The sequence below is a fragment of the Pocillopora damicornis genome, chromosome 3 (genome assembly GCF_964200805.1).
Source record: "Pocillopora damicornis chromosome 3, jaPocDami1.2, whole genome shotgun sequence".
NCBI classification, from domain to species: domain Eukaryota; kingdom Metazoa; phylum Cnidaria; class Anthozoa; order Scleractinia; family Pocilloporidae; genus Pocillopora; species Pocillopora damicornis.
Window position 1 is genome coordinate 6,895,433 of NC_142672.1, and position 22,060 is coordinate 6,917,492.

General features: G+C 37.9%; 2 protein-coding genes and 2 long non-coding RNA genes across 5 annotated transcripts in view; 1 reads left to right on the plus strand and 3 right to left on the minus strand.

The window, feature by feature from the left end:
- Nucleotides 1-2: 2 nt before the first annotated feature.
- On the plus strand, nucleotides 3-2,619 carry LOC149048013 (uncharacterized). The gene is made up of 3 exons (XR_016184945.1): nucleotides 3-265; nucleotides 1,264-1,316; nucleotides 1,567-2,619. It is a non-coding gene; the product is annotated as an uncharacterized LOC149048013 (long non-coding RNA).
- A 3,518-nt stretch (nucleotides 2,620-6,137) lies between these two features.
- On the minus strand, nucleotides 6,138-9,777 carry LOC149048014 (uncharacterized). Its single transcript, XR_016184940.1, has 3 exons — nucleotides 9,661-9,777; nucleotides 8,290-8,432; nucleotides 6,138-8,094 (listed from the first exon to the last, which is right to left on the minus strand). It is a non-coding gene; the product is annotated as an uncharacterized LOC149048014 (long non-coding RNA).
- LOC149048015 (uncharacterized) lies at nucleotides 9,661-11,706 on the minus strand. The gene is made up of 4 exons (XM_089198914.1): nucleotides 11,020-11,706; nucleotides 10,390-10,848; nucleotides 9,889-9,925; nucleotides 9,661-9,762 (listed from the first exon to the last, which is right to left on the minus strand). Exons 1-2 carry the CDS (start codon nucleotides 11,704-11,706, stop codon nucleotides 10,459-10,461), a joined length of 1,077 nt encoding a protein of 358 aa, XP_089055040.1. The 3' UTR covers nucleotides 9,661-9,762; nucleotides 9,889-9,925; nucleotides 10,390-10,458.
- A 1,324-nt stretch (nucleotides 11,707-13,030) lies between these two features.
- The window catches only part of LOC149048016 (uncharacterized), a 12,071-nt gene continuing 3,041 nt past the window's right edge, over nucleotides 13,031-22,060 (minus strand). The window contains exons 4-14 of one of the 2 annotated variants that reach the window (XM_089200231.1): nucleotides 21,566-21,817; nucleotides 20,711-21,092; nucleotides 19,905-20,611; nucleotides 19,665-19,746; nucleotides 19,189-19,211; nucleotides 18,263-18,295; nucleotides 17,976-18,008; nucleotides 17,482-17,514; nucleotides 15,363-15,395; nucleotides 13,817-13,970; nucleotides 13,031-13,454 (exon numbers count right to left, since the gene is read on the minus strand). In XM_089200231.1, the coding sequence (XP_089056357.1) occupies nucleotides 13,373-13,454; nucleotides 13,817-13,970; nucleotides 15,363-15,395; nucleotides 17,482-17,514; nucleotides 17,976-18,008; nucleotides 18,263-18,295; nucleotides 19,189-19,211; nucleotides 19,665-19,746; nucleotides 19,905-20,611; nucleotides 20,711-21,092; nucleotides 21,566-21,817 (1,814 nt within the window). In that variant the 3' untranslated portion in view covers nucleotides 13,031-13,372. The remainder of the gene's footprint in view (nucleotides 13,455-13,816; nucleotides 13,971-15,362; nucleotides 15,396-17,481; nucleotides 17,515-17,975; nucleotides 18,009-18,262; nucleotides 18,296-19,188; nucleotides 19,212-19,664; nucleotides 19,747-19,904; nucleotides 20,612-20,710; nucleotides 21,093-21,565; nucleotides 21,818-22,060) is intronic. The other variant, XM_089200232.1, reaches the window with a different exon arrangement.

Here is a 22,060-nt window from a genome sequence, read left to right on the forward strand (position 1 = left end):
GAGGGATGCAATGCAAAAGTGTAGAAAGATCGTTAAGATTCCTGCGCTGGAAGCTTAAGAACTTCATGGGCTATCCTTGTTTCATGGGCTGTCCTTGATGCCTATTGGGACGTTTCGGATTGGTGAAAGAGTAAGATTCTGGTAGCGTTTTTAAGTGCGAGGTATTAGGGAAATTTTCTTCCATATATTAGAAAGCTTAGGAAGACGAGAATTTGACATTGCCTCGTGGTTTTCCTTACTTTTCTGTCGGAGATAGTTCAGTAAGGTAAGGTTTTCGTTGCATTTCATGCTAGTATCTTTTTAAAATTTAAATATTACAACCATTCTTCAAAGATCGCGTTCAAGTTTTGTGTTAAATTCCTGTAGATTTCATGTAGCTGCATGATACCTGGATTCATTGAATCCTTCTGTGTCGAGGACTGACTTTTTTATTTTGTTTAGGCCATGCAAAATCAGATATTACACGATTAAAAAACAGGACAGATGTCGGTGTTTCAATGATCAAAAACTTGTGACTTTCTTCCAGCCTCATAATAATTTGTATTATGTTACATGTAGCAATCTCATAGTGTCTACACTGATGGCTATTATGGATACAGTGGAAGACATGTAATCATTGTAAATGTATAGGGCTACACAAAAATTCATCTAGGATGTATGGTCGATGTCAAAGTTCACATATCCTGGAAAGTTAACTCACAAACTTCTTACACATATGATGAAGATCTGGTCTCTTATAAAGGATAGGGTGGTGGCTCCCTAATGCTCTCCAGCAAGTAACAGTTGGGTTACAACGCGTTAAATCATTCTCTTTGCTCACCCAGAAGGGCACAAATTTGAAGCAAAATTACTCCTCACTTAATAATATGTGCTTTTTTTTTTATTAATATCAGTGGCAGACATATGCCACTTTCTTCCTTTTGATCTATTTAAAATAAAGCCCCTTAAACTAAATTATAAGGAATACCACAATAATATGTATTTTATATGTTACACATTTTACATACTTTTTCAATTGTGTGTTACAAACATTAAAATTAAATAAATACTAATTCATACACAAATGAATACTTAATTCGATATAGACTATTGCCCATTATTAGTGATTATTGCTCCTACAGTTGTTAGCAAGAACTTGGTCTTGTTGGCGTTCATTGTGAGTGTTTGATAATCCATATATCAATGGAGACACTCTCTGCAACTATCTCCAGTCTATAAAGAAAATACCAATCCTTTCACCCTTACTTAATATCATTCATACAGGCATGGATAAGGACCAGCAGCAAAGCAAAGTAATCAAAAGTACTGATGAGGTGGTAAGCTCCATTGTAAACATTTTTTTGGAAAATTATGCGCTAGTTATAAAAGTTTTGTTAATGGTATGAATGAAAATGCATTTTGTGTAAAGAAAGATAAAATTTAGCTCCTAAGTTATGGTGAGATGATATGTCACTATCAATTTGGCTTCTATTAAAAGTAAAAGAATTAAACTAAGGATAAAACTAAACCACAGCATACCTATACTAAACCCTCATTTTATTTGTATCAATATTATTATTTTTTCAGGTGTTTACCCAATAGATTCAATCCACTTTAATAGACAAAGATGGTGCCTGTACATTTTACCATTATTTTTAGGGTAAGGCACATGTAGAAAGCAATATTTCACAAAACAACAACATTATATATGCAAAGTTTAAATTTTCCAGACCTTTTCTGCTTGATTTTTTGAGTGGTTCCAGGATTTTCTTGTGCAAAGAGTTCTAGGTGAATGTACCAGTCACCATGTTTTTTGTTATGATGGTTTACATTGATTGCTGTGCTCTACATTCATCATTGAAGTACCAATTAATTCCTTTGCCATCAGTAATTGCTTTAAATATACTGTGTCAGAAATCACAGCACTGTGCTCTAAAATGTGATGTTGTCCTGGGCACAATTTCATATTTTTGAGCAAGGGAAAGGTAAAAATCAAACAAGACCACACAGACATCATCTACGAGACAACATTGCTATGTATAATGTTTATATAGTTAGTTATGTAAAAGCTGCTCTATTCATGAAATCAGTGTCAATACTCTTCCTTGTAGCAGATATAATTTTTAGCCCACTTGAGAAATAAGTGGCCTAAAATGGACTCTCTCCAAACTTTTAAATTTCTAGGGAAAGGTTCCGTAGACTTTGCCGTCCAATAGGGAATAAATGGCTGCCACACTGTCATTTTAATCCCTCCCAGCTGCTCAAACATTGTCCCTCCTTTCCACAATATTACCAAAGCCCCCATATGTGTAGTAATAAAAACATTGAAGTAAAGTGTGCAATCTCGGCAAGAGATGATAATCATGTATACTTTTAAGTGATTCATCCTAGCGGATGTTTGGTGAGGTATTGCATTCTGTGCTCAAATTCTAGTCCACATAGACCTGGGGAAAAAGAATGGGGTGTAATAGTCAGGTTGGTGAATTGCTACAATCTCTAATTCAATACCACTACTCATTAATGGTTATCAATCTTGCCAATACTCTTTCTGGTTATTTGGGTTTTTATGGAAACTCTTCCCACTGAGAAGAAGCATTGTATATGTTTGCAAATTAATAGAAAAGAAAAGTAAAAAAGAAATGAAAATAGGGTAGGAACAGGATGGTACCAAAGACAGTGGTACATTTTTTTTTTGCAGGGGGATAGTTTTTCATTTTTGAATTAGGGTTTTAGCCTAAGTATGTCTAAGTTTCTGCACTTGTTTAGTCTTGTGATTTCTTAATTTAAGAAGTGAGGTAAAATTGTTTGAATTTGTTTTTTCATAACAGCCACTTGAGTCTGTAAATGGAAATAAAACACAGAAAAATGATGGTAAGGAACACATTGCATGCATTACAAAGTACTGAAAGTAATTTGTAACTCTCCATATTTGTTATTTACAATTGATATACTTGCACAGGTGTTGTGTGATAAGTGGAGAAGTTAACTTTATTTTAAAAATTAAATCACTTTAAACTGCAGTGAAAGCTATTAATTTTATAGTTATAAAAGTATCAAAGGTAACCCCTCTGAGAACTTCCCCATTGTCTGTGTTATATGAGTGTCCACTAAATATAGGCTAATTTATTAGGAAATCTGGGAAGAATAGTATGCAACTAAATGATGCAAGTTTCAGCCAGTTGAGGGTTCTTGTTTTTTTTATTGTGGTGCTAATAGTGTCTCAGTGTCTTGCGAAGCCATGCTTTAAAAAAATGACAGGAAGGCCTTAAAAGATTACTTAGATCTTTATGAAGATGGAGGGTTATTTTATTAGCAGTTACATGTAAAGATAGGTTGTGAGGGCCACTTGCCAGGAGTAGATTTATAAGTTCAAAATACCACATTTGAGCTCAAATTTTACACAAACATTATTCAAGTATGATGGAAATTTAAAAGCACACTCCTGTCTCATTCATAAGTGATGCTACATACTCCACAGGTGTCAAATTTATTAAACTTTGTATTCAGAATTACTGTTGGCCTTGATGTTTTTAACATTATGTAACATTCAACATTATATAACATTATATATCATATTAAATAAATTTTTCAGTTTTGATCTGAGCAATTAAAAACATTATTGTCTTGTTTCCAAGGTTTCCAAGGAAGGTTTCTTCGCTTCATGCCTGGGTCCTTATGTACATTATTCTGTTTTATAGAAAATAACAGTTAACTTGAGCAGGAAAACTCTGATCAGCCTAGAGATGCTAGAAAATAATTGTGCTAAGAAATAACAGTTACCTCCAGCTGGAAAACAAAAAAGACAGAACAGCTTGCAGGGGCTGGAAAATACAAGTAAGTACTGGAAAAGAATATTAATTCCTTGCTGATAATTTAAGAACAGTTGTGTGGGACTGGAAATTAACAGCACTGGAATACAACAGCCAACTCCTGCTGAGAAACTGAGAACAGCTAAGAGGGGCTGGAAAATAACAGTGCTGGAATACAAGAGTTATCCACTGCTGGAATTCAGAAACAGGAAACTTTTAAATACTATCATGCTACAATACACTGAGCATGCAATAACATCTTCCATGGCCTCAACTCCAGTTACTTGTAGAAAGGTCATCTCTGAACCATTAAATAGGATCTGTTTTACCAGTTATGTACAGTTTGCAATACATTAATGAGAGAATAAATCTTAACCCTTTAACCCCTAAGAGTGACCAGCCTCTAATTTCTCCTTACAATATCACCCCTTAATCAAACATTAAGGTCACAAGAATCAAGGAAATGACCAACAACTTATAAAGCTCTTGATTTTTAAACAAATTCTCCATGTCAACAGCTCAGGAAATGTATAGAGAACAGTATGGAGAATATGCTTACTGATGTTTGGGTGTAATTGGGTTAATCAATAAATGTATGTTAAAGGTAGCAATCTTCTATAGCTATTACTTATTCACAAATACTTTATTTTATTTAGCAGATTGTAGCTTCAATGGATGTCAGCAATATGTTTATGAAAAACTGGTAGATACTGTTTTGTGAATTGTGCTGGTGAAGACAGCAGTGTAAGAATAGGTGAAGATGGAATCAAGAAATGCAGAACAGGAGTGAGTCCATTTAGTCCTGGAAAAATCATGGAAGAGGTTTCTTCTGGTTTTGGTGTTGCTTTTCCTGGTAAGTATGAATCAGGGGATTTTGAGGAGGATTATGAAGATATGGAAGATGATCCATTTGTTTCCCTCCTCCTCTTCCCCCATTAGACATTCAACTACTGGACAAAGACACAGAGTTGTCAAATGAAAACAATATTCAAGGTAATTAATAATTATGTTGACCATTTTCACTCTTTGTCTCTTTGTTTTTATAAGATGAGTTTTTTGCTACATTGTTTAGAAATAAAATCAGTAAGATAAGCTATTTGGCACAGTGTAATACTAATAATTAAACACCTAACGGATCATGTGTTCACTCTAACAGTTATATCCAAAATTCCCCAGCTCCAAATTGTGAATAATACCTAGACATGAACAGGCCAGAGAACATCAACAGAGAACGCGACCTCTTGACCCTTTAACTCCCAGATTCAATTTGTAATTCTTCTCACTGTCAGCCATACAATTCTTATAATGTTACTTTAGAGAATTTAGTATTGGATCAACTAATTATTTCCAATGTGATACTTTTCTCTATTCTCATCACTTATCTGGTTGATATTGTGAGGAGAAATTCTTTCTTGGTCACTCATGGGAGTTAAGGGGTTAAGCATATTCACATCAGACCCATGAATTTGTCCACAAAACCTCCTTTGGAATTGTTAAGTTCCAGAGTTTCACATCCAGTGCATTTCCAGAGCAGTAAAATTTTAAAAAATGACACAAACATTTAAATTGCATAGAATCTATTTAAAACCTTTACATTTACAGCCACCCATATACAAAAGAAGTCTTTCCAACAATTATGAATGAATGGGTGAATAAAATAGCCTTGGCTCCTCAATCTAGTGTCAACTGCTTTATTTCATTCAAAAGTATATGAGGGCAAATTGGAAGAACAGAAAGAGGTACTTTCTGTTATCTGTGAAATAGTATTGAACAATTAGAGCCAAATAGTTGCAAGTGAGTAAAAGGATAGGATGGAGTTATTGTATATTAGTGCACTGTAGTCTACTTTATATTTCACAAATTCCGAAAAATCCCTATTTCACCTGTTTATTTGCTTGAATTATTTGTACTGAAGATGTTTATTTCCATAGAAGTGTTGCATGTTCAAGTACAACTAAAGGAGTTTTTTTTTTTTTAACTACCCATTTGTTTGCTAGATGAGCAATTTAAGCTTGAATTTTTAGTTAGGTTAATTACAGTTTGCACATGTGGTTAGAAAAAATATTTAGCACCAATCACTCCTGCCTAAATGACACAAAAAGTGTTTATTTGTTCCAAACACTTACTGTGTATCCTATTTATCCTATTTATCAACTCTTGTCAACAAAGGATATCATAGCAGGAAAAAGGTAACCAAAATTTATATGAAAAAATAAAAAAGGAACAACAAGAGTGATTTTACTTAACCCATGAAACAGTATGTAAACAAACCAGTATGACACCAGCACGCATGTTTGATTGTTGGATCACCCCATGTTGTGTGTGGAAAACATGACATAAACCAAAAATGTTTGTAATGTACAGTAGTTTATGACCAATTTTACCGGTTGGATAAAATCACTCTTTATATTCATCTACAGTATCTTGTTGAGAAATAAACTGTGACAAAGCTTTGACTTAGCATTAGTATGAATAATAGTTACTGCTCAATTGTCTTCTTTCGTGATGCATGTTAATAGTGGCAAGAAAGTAATGCTTGTTAATATTGTCATCTGTTAAAAATTTAATTAAATCTGAATCACTTAAGTTTGGTTTTCTTTTCTTTTCTCATATAAGCATCCCACTTTTTGGGCAGATGTCTCTCTGGAATGAGATCCTTTTGGAATGGCTTCTTTTGCACTCAACCCTTCAAATATTCTATTACAATGTTTTATCTGACGGCGCATAGTACCCGTAAGCCTCTACGTAGACGTTCACTTTGCTTGTCAAGCATAGATAAATCAATAGTTTGCCGTCAATATATGCACATGCATATGTGTATACAGCGACTTCTGGGAAAATTTCCAATTGCCTGAAAACATTTTAAACGCCAAATTGACTTAAATTCTAAGGGTGTGAGTAATATGCATACCGGTCTCAACAATCAGAACATCACAGTGGTGAAACATAGCACCAAAACTTGCAGACTGATAAATATTTTATAGGGAAGGCTACATTCTCTTTTCCAGCGCAAAAATCTCCTCAGGTTCAGTGATATTTGTCGAGTCCCAGGCTTTGTGCAGGGATTCTTCAATATACCGGCTCAAATTATTGACTTCACCCGAGGGTTACCTTCCGACACCTACCCCCAACCCAACATTCTTTTACGCGAATAAAGGGTGCAATTCCGGCGATCTAACTTACGAATGCGGTATATCTGTTCATCCCTATTTCCATGTTTTGAGCGCATTCGAAAATCAAAACAGTTAAACAGCTCGTACCCTGCATATGCAAAGTATGCCAACTTGACATCCAATATTGACCGCTATTTTCCATTTTTCATTGAATTCTGACAATTTATCCAGCATGTAGAATTATATCCTAACATGCCAAATCCAATCTTCACCCCAATTTTCCATTTTCTGTACCAACCTACAAGTGAATAATATAACTTTTCCATATCCAATCTTTACCCCAATGTGTTGAATAAACTCTAAAAAATAAAGCAAGACTGCAAATAAAACGTGAACATAACGCATCCTTTGGTCGAAAGTCGCTTTGTTATTCACGCAGCAAATTGTTCTTTCACGTTTAGGTTGTAACAGCGATGCCATCTCTCGGCGTTAACGAAGGAACGATAGAACTTCAAGGAAAGCAATGTGAGAGACTAATGATCCGGTTCGCAATGATCATGCGAACGGCATGTTTTCCTGAGACCAGTTACCTAAAATACAGGTCAAATTTTCCACTTATCCCGACCCCCTTGAGTGAGTACTTTTGAAGACATAAGACGACATCTTTGACTTGTTTGGCTTTGGGAACAGTCTTACAGTCAAAACGTTCTAAGAGATCTAACCATTCGTTTTCTTGTTCTTCGTCCAGCTTCCCATTCAAAGGGAGAGGTTAACCAGTTCTCTTTCGTCACTACTGAGGTAAGCCAGGAAGGATTCCAGCAAAAGATCTTCTTTTACAGCTTCTTCGCCAAAGAGACAGGCTGTTGTAAAGGCTTTGCTTAATTAACTGAAAAAAAACCAACTTGTCGATACTCTTTGACGATTATTCTGGCTATGGCCTCCCACTCAGCAACCTGCAAGTCGTGCCTGATGACTGCTGGCACTCTTTCATCTTCACCATTGGTGCACGAGTCATAAAAAGAGTTCCAAAACGCGGAAAGTGCATCAAGGAAAACGCCGCTATTATCCAGCCCATCTTCTTCTTTTCCGAAAGAATTGATTAGACCACGTTAAAAGCGGTGTCAACGACAGCTTTGTCTTTGAAAAGACTTATCATGTCCTTCATAACTTGCACTCTCCTTATCTTTACGACCCTGTAGAAAAATGTTTTCATTTTAATTGTTTACAAATGTTACATCAAGTAAAGGACGCGTTGGTTATGGCGCAAGATTTAAATATGTCAAAAAAGGGTGTGTCACGAGTTTTCCTTCTTTAAACAGTGGCAAAATCTCTTTTAAAAATTAAGTTCACCCAAACACGTCCACTCTGTGCACTAATGAGAGGCTTACTTGCAATGTGATTCTGAGTTGCTTTGCTGCTCTTCCTCTGTGGTATTATCACCGACTACGACAATGTCATCAGTGGGCATCGCCATCTGGGTATTGCTTTGGCTCTTCCCCTCCAGCTCCTGATTTTCATCTCTGCCTTCCGTCTGAAAAAAAGTCCCTCCCCCCCCCCCCCCCGTTTTTCTCAGCAGTACTCGCGTATTTGAAAATATTTACTATTTTTATGTTTATTAAGTATTACTTTACTCTAGAGTAGCCGTCTGCTACAAATAAAAATGAGGCCTAACTTTAACATCCGACATAAATTTAACAAAAACCTACGCGGATGCCCTATCAGATAAGATAACACACAGGGAACAAAGATACTGTTCACTTGAGGTATTTGAAATAAAATAAAAGACAGTGCTGAAAGGGAATTTTTGCACTTTCTGAGTGGTTAATTTCAATCCCAAATTCTTATTTGTGCAGGTTTGAAGCGGTTGCGACCGTTACAAGAATACGTTATCGAGTCAAACTTTTTCTCAAGTCAAAGTAAGACATACAAGGTCACTTAGCTAGAACAGGACAGTGTAGAGTTCGGTCAGTAGAAAGCCAATAGGCCATTTTCGATATGCTAAAATTCTAACTTGGCTCCGAGGCTTGGGGGAATAAAACAAAAGAAATAATTTATTCATACTTCAACTTCGATGCTATTGCTTTTGTTTTGTTCCCCCAAACCTCGGAAGCAAGTCTGAATTTTAATATATGGAAAACGGTCTACTCAAGTAATCAAAACTCCAATTGCCTTTACTTCAGTGATGAAGATTTTGCCTTTAAAAAAAAGCGCCATCATTTATCGGTCTACATTATGTTTTCTTTATAGCGGAGCTCGCAAATCGTAGCCCCATAATTATACAAAATAGTAGTAACCCATCAAGCCGACAAAATTTGTATGTACGACCGTACGACCGACCGTACAAGGTGCTACTTTTAGCATGCGCGGCCAACTGTACCACGGGCACTATCTTGTAATCAGTCCTCTACACGGACACGGAGAAGTTGCGAATGAAAGTCCATTAATATTACCACGAACTTTATCCATAGTAGGGGCTTTAGTTTTGTTGAAGAGACGTGCGGGACAAAATTTGTATGTACGACCGTACGACCGACCGTACAAGGTGCTACTTTTAGCATGCGCGGCCAACTGTACCACGGGCACTATCTTGTAATCAGTCCTCTACACGGACACGGAGAAGTTGCGAATGAAAGTCCATTAATATTACCACGAACTTTATCCATAGTAGGGGCTTTAGTTTTGTTGAAGAGACGTGCGGGAAAAAAAATGTGAGCTCCACTTTTAGGCTTGCCTAAATCTATATATTATATCTTCCTGACCTGTTCTTGTGCTAACTGGGCTGAGTAGTTCTGACGGAAATGCCGCCCTCGGTCTGCCGATAACCTACTGGTACCCGTCTCAGTCGAGGTAGCGCTATTTTCCTGTAAAGAATACCAGACAGCTACACTATGTAAATCATATGGGCGTTTAGGGCGAAAGAGTACCCGTTTGTATCGTTATTATCATCGTTCTATATATAACAACAGCAGTACTGTCTATAAACCAACCATTTTCTTCTTTTTGTGCCTTGGAGCAATGCCGTTACTGCAAGAACAATTTTGAAAAGGACATAGTGAATAGAACTGATTATAATTATCCCTCGTTACCGCAAGAACCAGCAATAATTGTCTTCGATAAAATAATATATAATGGAGAATAATTTAGCCAAGCGAAAAAGTTGGCTCGAAAATGATGACGATTGGCTAAAAATTGCTGAAGGAGAGGTGGACAGTGGCGCACAATATAATTAGGAAAGGTCTTAAGGGTATAACTTTCGTAACGCTTACTTAATTGCTTTTTGGTCGGGAATGGTTTCTTGGTCATTAAGGCATTAATAATAGAATCTAGGTACAAGTACTAAGGAGAAAAGTTTCTTCTTTGTTTTTGATAAAGTGGAATAACCCCCACTTATTCCGTACATGTACATTATGTGATCCTGTTATTCTTTAAGAACAAATGGGAGGATTTAATATCGACACCGAAATAAGGATAATTTTGAAGTTACTTACGTTGGACTGTCATCCTCCTCGCTATCCATCTCCCCAGCTAATAGATGTAAGGGCGGTGTTGTCCCTATTTCACCAAGGGCGAAGAGGGAGTCGTCCAGTGCAGGTTCGACATTTCCATGTCGACCAAATCCGTCTTTTAAATGTAATTTCTGGGTCGTCATCACATAATGGAATTGGATCGTCTCTTGGTTCCATGAATAGGACTTTACCTTCCGCATCCTCTGCAAGTAAGGAGGGGTCTAACACATCGCTTGGGGTAGTGCAGAGGGAGAAGTAAACTGGAAATAACTGTAGAGAGACAATCCAATCGTACACTGCAGCCGTTGCTTGGTATGGTTTGAAAGCTCGCTTAACCATTCCCAAGTCGATGCGACGCACACGAACGACAACTTGTGGTTCATCTATGCCCGGTTCCTCCAACACTCTACCTAATCGAGCAGCGTGAATTCCTCGACCTTCCTAGCTCTGCTTATTTCTTCCATCAACGCTTCTTCTTTCTGTTGCTTTTTTTGCGCAGTCGATGCGTAGGCTTTCTTCGTACTTTTCATCTTGCGTCTCTTTGAGTTGGGCCCGTTCTTGCGAGCTTCCTAAAAGCCTGGAATTACTCACCTCGGAGTGCGACTCTCATACTTTCGTCTCCTCTGATAGAAGTTCTTTTCTTTTGGTTTTCAGATACAGGCGAACACAGGTAAGCTTGTAGAGATTGAAATATGACTGAAGGGAGAATTCGATCTCTTTCCCTTCAGGGGTGATAAGCTTATCAATCTTCTCACCGTTAAAGTTTGCTAGATCGTAATCCATTTCAAGCCATCTTCCAAACGTGGATCCTCCTTGAGGAAAAAATAAGTTGCGAGCCTCGTCGATAATGTCGGACATCCTGCTACTCACAGGCAACGAAATTGACCTCGTTCCACCCCCAGTAGACTGTCTTACTGCGAGGTATCTTCCCTTCTCCTCCGAGAAGTGCAGCCAGCCAATTTCGAACTTTCGCCATCGTGGCTTAACGTTGGAACTAGCGGAAGCTATTTTGCTCTCCGACGCAGAGCCCTTGGCACGTGATCCCTTAGTTGATCTCAGTTTTTCAATTAAATGTTGTTTCCTCTCCTCCATGTCCTTATTTTCCCCCTTTTTTCCTTTCCTCTCACAAAATAGACAGAGAGCGTACAGGTCGCCTTTTGTCTTTAACCCCAGCTCCATCAGGAAGAACTCAGGGCAATATATCACAGCAGAACCGTCCATCTTAAATAAAAATACATCACCATTAATAATAACGATGACGAGGACGATAATTATAATGTACTCACAACGAGGATCCATGATATAGCTCCTGACTCACATGATATTCAAAATTTCCACAATCTTCTTGCTTCCCTACTTAACGTATATTAGGCAATAAAGCAGGAATCAAGAATTCGTGACGGGTCAAGCCTCCTACATAGGGTAAGGCGATCCCCTATTGAAAACGCCGTCATGGGAGGCCATGACGTGTCACGGAATCGTTCCAAAAAAAAATTTCCTTTCATTCTGTGCTTGTTCTTTTGATCTTTCGTTGGCAACTCAACCGCAAGCTCTCGTGGTCAGCATAGTTACTTAAGAGCCCTACTGAGCTAGTATATGTGGGTGTTCGTGCTTTTACTTCATATTATGTTACAAAGTGACTGCCGTAAGAAAATTGTGCAACACCTTTTGCAATTAAACTGACAACATATCCATTGCAGATTTCTGTGTTCCTTTACTCTTTACGCTTCATCATTATTTTTACAAAATGAATACTGTATTTCAAATATTTGTGGATCAACTTAACTCTTACCCATGGGATAGTTATGTGAGGCTTATTAGTGCAAGATATTTTGGTTTTATCAACTGAGTTGATAAAGTAAGTTGGCCACCATAAAGAGTTTCAAAGCTTATGTCTTGAGTGTTAGTCCTTTGTCATTCGCCTGGACAGCTTACATGATCAACTCAGGTGACTGAACCAAGTTATCTTGTTAAACTCCCCCACTGATGCAGTACCACAGTTTCTTTAGAAACTTGCCCCCTTTATTCATTTATCAGTGCAATGGCTCGGGACTATTTTGAATTGACATTGCTAGCCTTTCTCAGAATAAGACATAAATAAAATGTGACCAATTGTGTTGGGCTTTTTGAGGGTGTTGTACCTGCTCACATTATACCCGTACAAAATGTATTCCTCCAATAAGTGCTCGAGTGCTTTGTTGAAATTTCCGTGTAAAGGAGGGGCGCTTATGAAGAAATAATCAATCTGTACTGCTTTCGCTTTAGTTGAAGCTTATGTTATAAACGAAGTGGCAATAGAAACAGGTTTTCGTTGTGTCCCTACTATCTTAGATAGTGAGAGAGTGGGGGGGGGGAGGGTGGGTGGGCACTTATTGAAAAGGGGTGCTTGTTTAATATTATGTCCAATTTGGTGGGAAGTTTATTCAGGGAGGGGTGCATATTAGAGCGTGGATGCTCATTCAAGGAAACGCGGTGATCGTAATTTGGATGTAGTGTCTAATGAAAGCTTTTGTTTTGCTTCACAGAAAAACGGAGTTCTTAAAGCTGAACTGAAGAAGTTGCGCAAAGAGGCCAAAGTGTAATCTTGCTTTTAAGATGAAATAAAAATTTTTGTTTGAGAGGATTGGTGCTTTCAAAGTTATTTCTTTAATAAATGCGAAGTACATGTCACTGATGTTCTTGCCATATTTTTACAACTTCTGTGATCTATTACTGAACTGACCAACAGCAACATGGAATCTATGTGTTTCATATAATGTAAAGGAAGTAAAAACTTGTTGATGGTGATATCATCTATCTTCCAACAGATTATAAGAAAGAACAAATCTGAACGCTCGTATTATTCAGCTTACTGTAGAATTTTGTTTTTAACTTATTTTGCTGTCATCGGTGAACAAGACAAACCTAAAGAAATTAGAATCTACTTGTTGAACTGACTTCCATTTACACCGATTCATTGTCTGCCCTACTCTTGGACAGGTGGTGGAGTCAGAGTTGACAGCGGTTTACATTCACCTTTGGGAAATTCTAGATCTTTTTCTCCATCTCTAAAAAGTAGAGACATACAAGAATATTAACAACAAAGAACTAACATCTACAACTCGCCCTCAGTGTTGGAGAAACCGGTTTCCCTTGGTCGTAGGTGACTGTGTCAAAATTTTCCCTAAACAATTTTGTACTTAGCTCGTGACAGTTCGAGGTTACTTTAGAAAAGCTCTTGTTTAAAAATCCTTGTAATAACGAGAGACATTTAGGTCGAATACCGCTACTCTCTCAAGTCGTACCAAGGAGATAATACACGGCCCATTTCCATAACAACGGCTAATCGTCGAGCCAGGTACGAAGGACTAACTATTCTAAAACAAATAGCTGACCCTTCCCTTTTTGAATGTGCTAAGTGGTGTATTACCTGGCTACAAGCCTGAGTACCAGTTCCACCCTCCGTGAATGATCCACTCTTATTGGTTCAGCCGTGGTAAACTGTTGTGTACTGTGGCCTTGTAATGTTGTTCCACCTGATCTCCATGCGGGATCCGGTTCAACGACATTGGCACGACGGTCAACTTTACATGTAATAGGAAAAGGGCATTGACGGCAGATATACAAATATTCCAGGACATATTTACGGTTTTATTATTACTGCATTTATGTGGCAAGGTAGTCCTGGGGTAGATCTAAGCGTTCTGACTAGTTTTCTTATTTGATTTGGATTTTGCCCTGCGGTCCGTTTTCACCACAGAAACGGTCATAAGCTGTGTGTTTTTATGACTGAAAGCTAGTAAAAATAAAATAAACAAGCTCGGTCTGAGTGCCATAAGATAAACTGCCAACTAACTTCGCTTGCTCTTGTCGTAAGGGAAATATTGGCCTTCGGTTGTTAAAATACAGACCTCCCTGCGCTCAGTCCATACTGCCAACCCACACCGAAGACTCACTTTCACTAGCGAACAGCTCAGAAGAAAAGGTCTACAAGGTCTACAAGTTTTAAAGCTTGGTCAATGAGTAGAAAGTCACGACCCTGATTTTGTCTTTTGCATAAAAATTGACCATTAAATCTGGTCCGTGGGCGGGCCAATTGGGTTCCCTGAGAGGAGGTTTTGAAGCTTAGAATTGATCGACGCATTATTGGATGATATAATTCAGAATCATAGCCGGGAAATATCGCGCACAGTGATCATCGAGGTGGGAAATTCGAATGCAAAATAATCGAGACAAACAGTCTACTTAAATTCAGTAAACTGAAGAATGACTTGTTCACGCATATTTTAAACTGGAAAGTTTCCAACATGGGATGGTACGCGTAGTAATCGCGTTCGACTCTCTCATTCCTCCTCTTCCTCTGAGGCCTTATTTCTCAGTCATAAATGAATTCTTTCTGTAGACATGGCAGTGAAATAGAAAAGGGGAGATCTATTTATTTTGATTTGTCTGCTTCTATAAGGGATACATTTCGGTGACAGGAAATAATGTTCTTGCTTTTTGCACAGGGAAGTTCAGTAAGTAAAGAGGTTTTGGTTATTTGTACCGTATGACGTTAGAGAATGAGAGGGGTAATTGAAAAGTTGAAATACTTGATGGAAGTCATCGATTATCTGATTATCAAGCGATTATCTGGCATTCGAAAGCTAAAGTATCCCATATATATTAGAGAAAGAAATATCGAGAACCTAAACGTATCTTTGAGATACGAATCATATACACATAGAATCTCGCATCCCTGCCTAAATTCTTCAAGTCAAACAGAAATCAAATTCATATACTGTATGTTTCTGATCGAGAATGGCTGATCCAAAACTCCTCCACATGATCCTCATCACAATGGCAAATCCGAAAAAAAAAGGTTCTGAGGAACACCCTTCATTTTAGCTTTTTCAGCCCCTGCTTTTTGGGAGGAGCATGACGAGTCTCTCAAACTGGACGAATTGCTTCGCCATGCAAGCAAGAAAATTACTCACAAATTCCAGAGAAACCACAGGATTGATCCTCTTCTGTAAATTACAAGAGCAATAGAGAGGTACTTAAAATTTAGTAGAAATTACTTATTTGGAACTCAACTGCGTGTCTCTTTAGCTGGACAGTTGACAAGTAGGCGAGCTATTTTTTTAAGATTATCCTACTTAAACATGTAAGAGGCTGTGGTGCGGTGTAAAAGTGAAGTGAGCACTCGGGGAACTAGTGTAATTCTCTATTAATAACCGTCTACGCAACAAAGGCGAGAGCTCTCATTGTTAAAAAAAAAAATGAGAAGAAGAAAAGCTGATCGAGTAGTTTAATGAATTTCACTACTCGTTCAGTACTATATTCATATCGGCGAGGATCGCTTCTATTTTCGTTTCTTCAACCCCAGTGCACATATATGATTTTCACATATTTACAGTCAAAATCTTCTTTGTAACTAGAATTTGATGCATGGAAAACTTTAGCATTCCTCTAATTTAATTAATTCGTTACAAAAATATACATATACATAAATCAAAGTGCTCTGTGGGCAAACTCGTGAATTGACAGATGACTTACATGATTTTTTGGATTATGTTTAATGTTATCTGGTTTAGGGAATTTTGTGGTGATTGTCATATTTAGAGTACGCGCAGTAGTTCAGTGTTCGCTAATGTAGCAAAGAAACAAAGTAACGTTGGGATAAGAAGGCATTACAACTGAAATGATCATGCTGTTACATTTGACAAGGGTGAATGATGTCGTGTTTTAAACATACATCATTTTTGTTTATGGTTCAAAAGAAAATGTTGGAAGTAAATGTGGGTGAAAAGTGAAAGTTACTGTCTATCATCGTAAATATTGGAAAATCAAGGCCTTATTGTCTTACTGAAAACATTAATCATTCCCTCTTTATCATATGGGACAAACGGGAACGAGTTTTGAGTGATATAACTAAGCCCAGATTGCCACCATCATTTTGGATTTCCGCTTGGGTAGATTTTGGTCACGTGCTAGGCAACGCATAATCAAGAACAAGATAGAATTTCATTTCAGGCCTATTTATCAGTTTTGTGGTGTATAGTTTTCGCATTTTAGTACGTAATATTTATTTTGAATCTTCAAATTGTCTTGAAACTTAAAAGAAAATTGTTCTTTAAAAATACACTGAAAATCGGTAGCCAAAATTATTTGTTTATGTGTTATTTGACTTTCGTGTTAACCCGTAATTTCGTTAGTCGCCGACACCTTCTGTTGCTTTACACAGAAAACCCCACGATACAAAATGTAATGATCGGTTTTGTCCCCAATCTCACGCCATAACAGAAAAAGCTTTTGAACACCGTAAACTCCGAGCGCTACGGAGTAAGTGATATTTTTAATGAATCTTCGGATTGTTTTCAAGTTCAAGAATTGTAAATTGTAAATTGATAAATTGTAAAATTCTGTGTGCACGCCTGCCAGTCGCTAGCGCGGCTTGTTGAAACTAAAACGAAAAAAAATAAACTCTTTTAAGATTATCACTGGCTTCTTTTCCACCGCACCACTATTCTTAGCAACAAAGGTTGCCATTTCGTTTGTTTATTACTCGCCAAAAACTATCAAATGCCTCAAAAGCTTAAAATCGAAAAAAAGTTTACAGGAATCAACCAATCGAGCGAGCGAGCGAGCGAGCGCCATTCTCCACATAATATCTACAACTCGCTCTTGCGCATGCACGCAATTCACGACTTAAAAAGAAGTACGTGAAAACTTAAAACAGAAAAAGGGAAAAATACTCACCAGTTGCACGGAAAAAAAGGTGTATAACACTTTGGTACCCTTATTCAATTTATTCGTTCCAAAATGTACAGATGCATAAAAAAATACGTTCGTGAGGGGGGGCAGTAACAGGACAAAGTCCCAATTGACAGTTACCCCCTGCCCCCCTGCCCCCCCCAAATCTTTTAAGATAACAGATTATTATTATCCTCCTGATAATGGCAAATCAAAACAAAAAGTGTCCAAGAAACCTTTAATTTTAACTGTTTTTGGCAAGAGTTTGACGAGTCTCTTAAACTAGATGAATTGTATCGTCATGCAAGCTATGAAATATTTTTAGCAAGAGACTAAAGTTAAAAAAAGAAAGTTACTCACCCAGTTCCAAACTAGCACCGTATAGCTTATCACCTTTAAATTACAAGAGTAATACAGATGTACTTGAAATTTACTGGAAATTAGTTCTATAGCTACCAAATATTTATAGCATAAAACTTAAAACAGAAAACGGGAAAAATTACACGGAAACTAAGGCGTATAACACTTTGGTACCCTTATTCAATTTATTCGTTCCAAAAATGTACAGATGCATAAAAAAATAAGTTCGTGAGGGGGGGCAGTAACAGGACAAAGTTCCAATGGACAGTTACCCCCTGCCCCCCTACCCCCCCTCCAAATCTTTTAAGATAACAGATTATTATTATCCTCCTGATAATGGCAAATCAAAACAGAAAGTGTCCGAGAAACCTTTAATTTTGGCTGTTTTTGGCAAGAGTTTGACGAGTCTCTTAAACTAGATGAATTGTATCGTCATGCAAGCTATGAAATATTTTTAGCAAAAGACTAAAGTTAAAAAAAAGAAAGTTACTCACCCAGTCTCAACATAGCACCGTATAGCTCATCACCTTTCAATTACAAGAGTAATACAGAGGTACTTGAAATTTACTGGAAATTAGTTCTATAGCTACCAAATATTTATAGCATAAAACTTAAAACAGAAAACGGGAAAATTACACGGAAACTAAGGCGTATAACCTTTAATTTTAGCTGTTTTTGGCAAGAGTTTGACGAGTCTCTTAAACTAGATGAATTGTATCGTCATGCAAGCTATGAAATATTTTTAGCAAAAGACTAAAGTTAAAAAAAGAAAGTTACTCACCCAGTTCCAAACTAGCACAGTTTGGCTCATCACCTTTAAATTACAAGAGTAATACAGAGGTACTTGAAATTTACTGGAAATTAGTTTACTGGAAAAATTAGTTTACTGGAAAATTACACACCGCTTGCAGAGGAACCAACGGATTGATATCTTAAGGGCTCTGGTTGAATTTAATTTAATCGTTACAAAATGTACAGATACATGAAAAAGAAGTTCGTGACAGAGGGCAGTAACAGGACAAAGTCACAACTGACGGCTGCCCCTTGCCTAGGTTTTCAAGTTGATAGTAGGGAGACTAACGTCCCAACAGGCCAAAAGCTGGTCGAAGGTTGCTTTGCTGACGAGTTGAAGGGACTTCGTGAGTTCCTTTTAAGTGTCTATTGTGGAGTTAGGTGGTCGGCAAAACCCAGCGACAAAAAGTGTATGTTTGAAATTAGGACGAATCTCGCAAAAACTAAGACTCGTCATTGTTTTCCAAATCCTTGCGTACTCTGCACTCCCCTCCCCCTACAATTCATCACTAAAATTCTGTACCCTGAAAAAGAAGCTTGCCGTACTCTACGTTTATTTTTGAGGTCTTAGAACTGTTGCAGTTCTCAGTTTCTGGCGACGAGAGGTCATTATAAAATGCTGAATAAATGAATGAACATGTGACAAGAGAAAAATTAATACATGATTAAGACATGATTGAATGGATGGATGCAACAAGTAGGGTAATTTCACGACGAAAGGCGAAAAAAAAAGGCAAATTCCCACAACATCGTGAGATATCTTTAGATATATTATGAATACAATTTTTGACGTCTCCAAATGCTAATTCTTAAGATTTGCTTGACGGATAGCAATTGAATAGGGATTGCAGCATAAGTGTTTATTTCCTAATTTTTTACACCTTCTCCACCCATTCCCATTGGTGCTTTGCTTACCTACAGCTCCTAACGCCTGAGCCCTATTTGAAAGAGAAATAGACAAGGCAAATATTACTACGTTGTGTCCACGCTTATTAAAGTTAGTTGGACAGAAATTCACGCACGCGCTCTTAACCTAATCAAGGTTTATAGTTTAAAAAATTGCCTGTTTTAGTTTTACAACGCTGAGGTTTTTAGTAGGTCCGCTTTCCTCGATGGTTTTGAATGAAACCCTTTTGTAGCCTAAATCGTCATTTGTCCTCTTTCTCACCACCTTAACAAATTGATTAGGGATTAAAGAAGCCAGTTCGACCACGTCGAGGTCAATGAACGCCAATTATAAATTAGATGCCAAAAGGAATCTGAGTCCTCGCCAAAAAAGTCACCTCGCGTTCTAAATGTACGTCTTTGTTCTTGTCTATGGCGGCTAAAAAGTTAACGAAGTATCAGGATATTTGCATTTCTATGCACTCAGCCATATTTTATACACTTACTCGTCGAGTATCCTATCGCCAGTACTGACCGAAGTCGGATAACTCGTCACCCGAAGCGTACGACCATGCGTAACTCCGTAATCTATATCAGAGAAAGTTAACCGAATATATTAGCTCGCTTGTTACACTATCATATAGGGTGAAGTTGCCGAAATAGTATCTTTCTTTCACCCTACGCCGCAGCCATTTAGTAACACTCTTATTTTCAGTGATAGATTATATTTGAGGAATAAAATATACCTTGTAACGGACCTTTGTCTTGATCCGGATCAAACTCTCGTCCATCCATTGCAAATGTAAGCTTGCACTTACTACTGTTGCGCCGTTTTAAGATCTTTTCAACCAAATCCCGGAATGTTTCTTGGGGATCACACTTCACACTAACTGATGAAGAGTTATCGGAGAAGAAAACTTTGACTTCGATGTAAGGAATCCTCACGGTCAACTCAAGCTTCGATCCAGAGCAAATACCAAGGCTTGCTAAGGTTCCTTTGTCTTCAGAAGGGCTGAGTTGCTTTCCGTTGAAAGCAAATGTAGCCTCTTCGTTTTCCTGCAGGTTACAGCACGAAGGAATTTCTTCCATGACCGCCTTTAAATTCTTTTCTTTGTCCACTTTTACGGAGTGTGAGTCGCCACTCTGATCTTTTACAGTTATGTGAATATACTCGGGGATAATGACATTCACAGCCGGACGTGGACTGCAGATAAGTTTATCAGGAAGATAGCTGCTTGGTGCGGCTGACAAGAGGTTTCCCTCATGGTAAAGCTTTTGATCCCTGATTGGGACTTGAATCTTCCCTTCTATCTGTTCCATAAGATAATGGACCTTTACCTTGCCGGGATGCACCTTTATTGGAAAAGGACAATTGGAACACGCCTCGGCTGTTACTGTAATTGATATTTCTGTATCTATTAGTCTCAAATCCATGGGTTTCTCAATTACATCTCTGATGGAAAAAAAAAGAGAAAATTGACAAGATTTTATCCCTTACTAATCCGCCCTCCAAAGGATCATCCTATAGGCTCATAGGCTTTACAATCCTTACCGTAGTCGTGTACCATTTGATAGGACCCTCGCGGTTTTAGCCAGAACTTGATAGGGGTCATCCATAACTCCCATCTGGTGCTGCAATTTACGTTTCAACTCACCAACTGTCGCCGATGGAGGCATGCTCACATTCAAAGGCTGAGACGAATCAGAGGTGATCACTGTAATGTTAAGAAAAGCTTCAGGTGTGAACACGCACTTAACAACTCCATTTTCGGGCCGGCCAGATTCAATTCCTGCCTCTTTCGGTGCAGTTTTCACTCGGTAGAAGGTGAACTTCTTGGCCTCATAAGCTGGTCTTTCTATTGACATCTCTTCTCCACCGCGGAGAGCCCATCCCCCTACGTCATAACCGTCAATAGATATGTCGACATGGCAACCTGGAAAAAAAGCGCAAGTGGTCAATTATTTTATATATATATATATATATATATATATATATATATATATATATATATATATAAAATCGAGATTTTCATCATAGAGTATTGACGAATTCAGTCTTCCATGCAAAAAGAAACGAAAGGGACTCAATGAAAATTGAGAAAGAAATTGTATAATTGGTAGACGCTTATAACGTCCCTTGACCTCCAAGCAAATGACCAGCTTTCAAGTGCAGTGGGTGTTCCTCATGCACCAGCGAAAATAAAGAGTCACCCTGGTTATGATTTTCTGGATGGGGACCGGTGCAGGTCCGTTCATCAGGGTAGGGGTGAAGTTCTTGTCAACAAGAACGTGGTAGCACAGTCAGTAACAGGAGTCCATTGAAATCTGACAGTATGTTTTCACCCCAATTTGACATGGTGATAAAGTTGAAAAATGTTTTTAAAACAGTAATATGTATGACTTTTACCATAAGCATGACAATTTTTGACATGTATTTTATATTGCGTCCCACTCTTCATTTCTACAAATTCTCCATCAGGGGTCTTAAAGTGCTTTCCTCCCAGGATTTTCACTACGTAGTCCTCGTGAAGCAGAAAGTCCACGTATTGAGGAGGTGCAGGTCCTACAGCTGGATCAGGCTGGAGTCGAGCAGACGATTTATGGACAAAAGCCCGAGAAGGTGCAGAACAGGCTCCCCGCGCGGATTCTAAAGAGGAGCCTGAAATTTAAAGAAGGAAAGAGATTTCACATACAAACCACAATGATGACAACAGCCAATTAGAACAAAGGAAAACATCAGAAATAGCCAATCAGAACAAAGGAAATCATCAGAAATAGTTATTGAAAACTCCTAGTGAAAAAGAGAAACTGCCTCAAACGCGAGAATCGGTTTTAGTTTTGAATCTGCATGATTGTTTCAGAAAGTCGTTCAAGATTACTTGACCAATCACTAAGCGAAGAT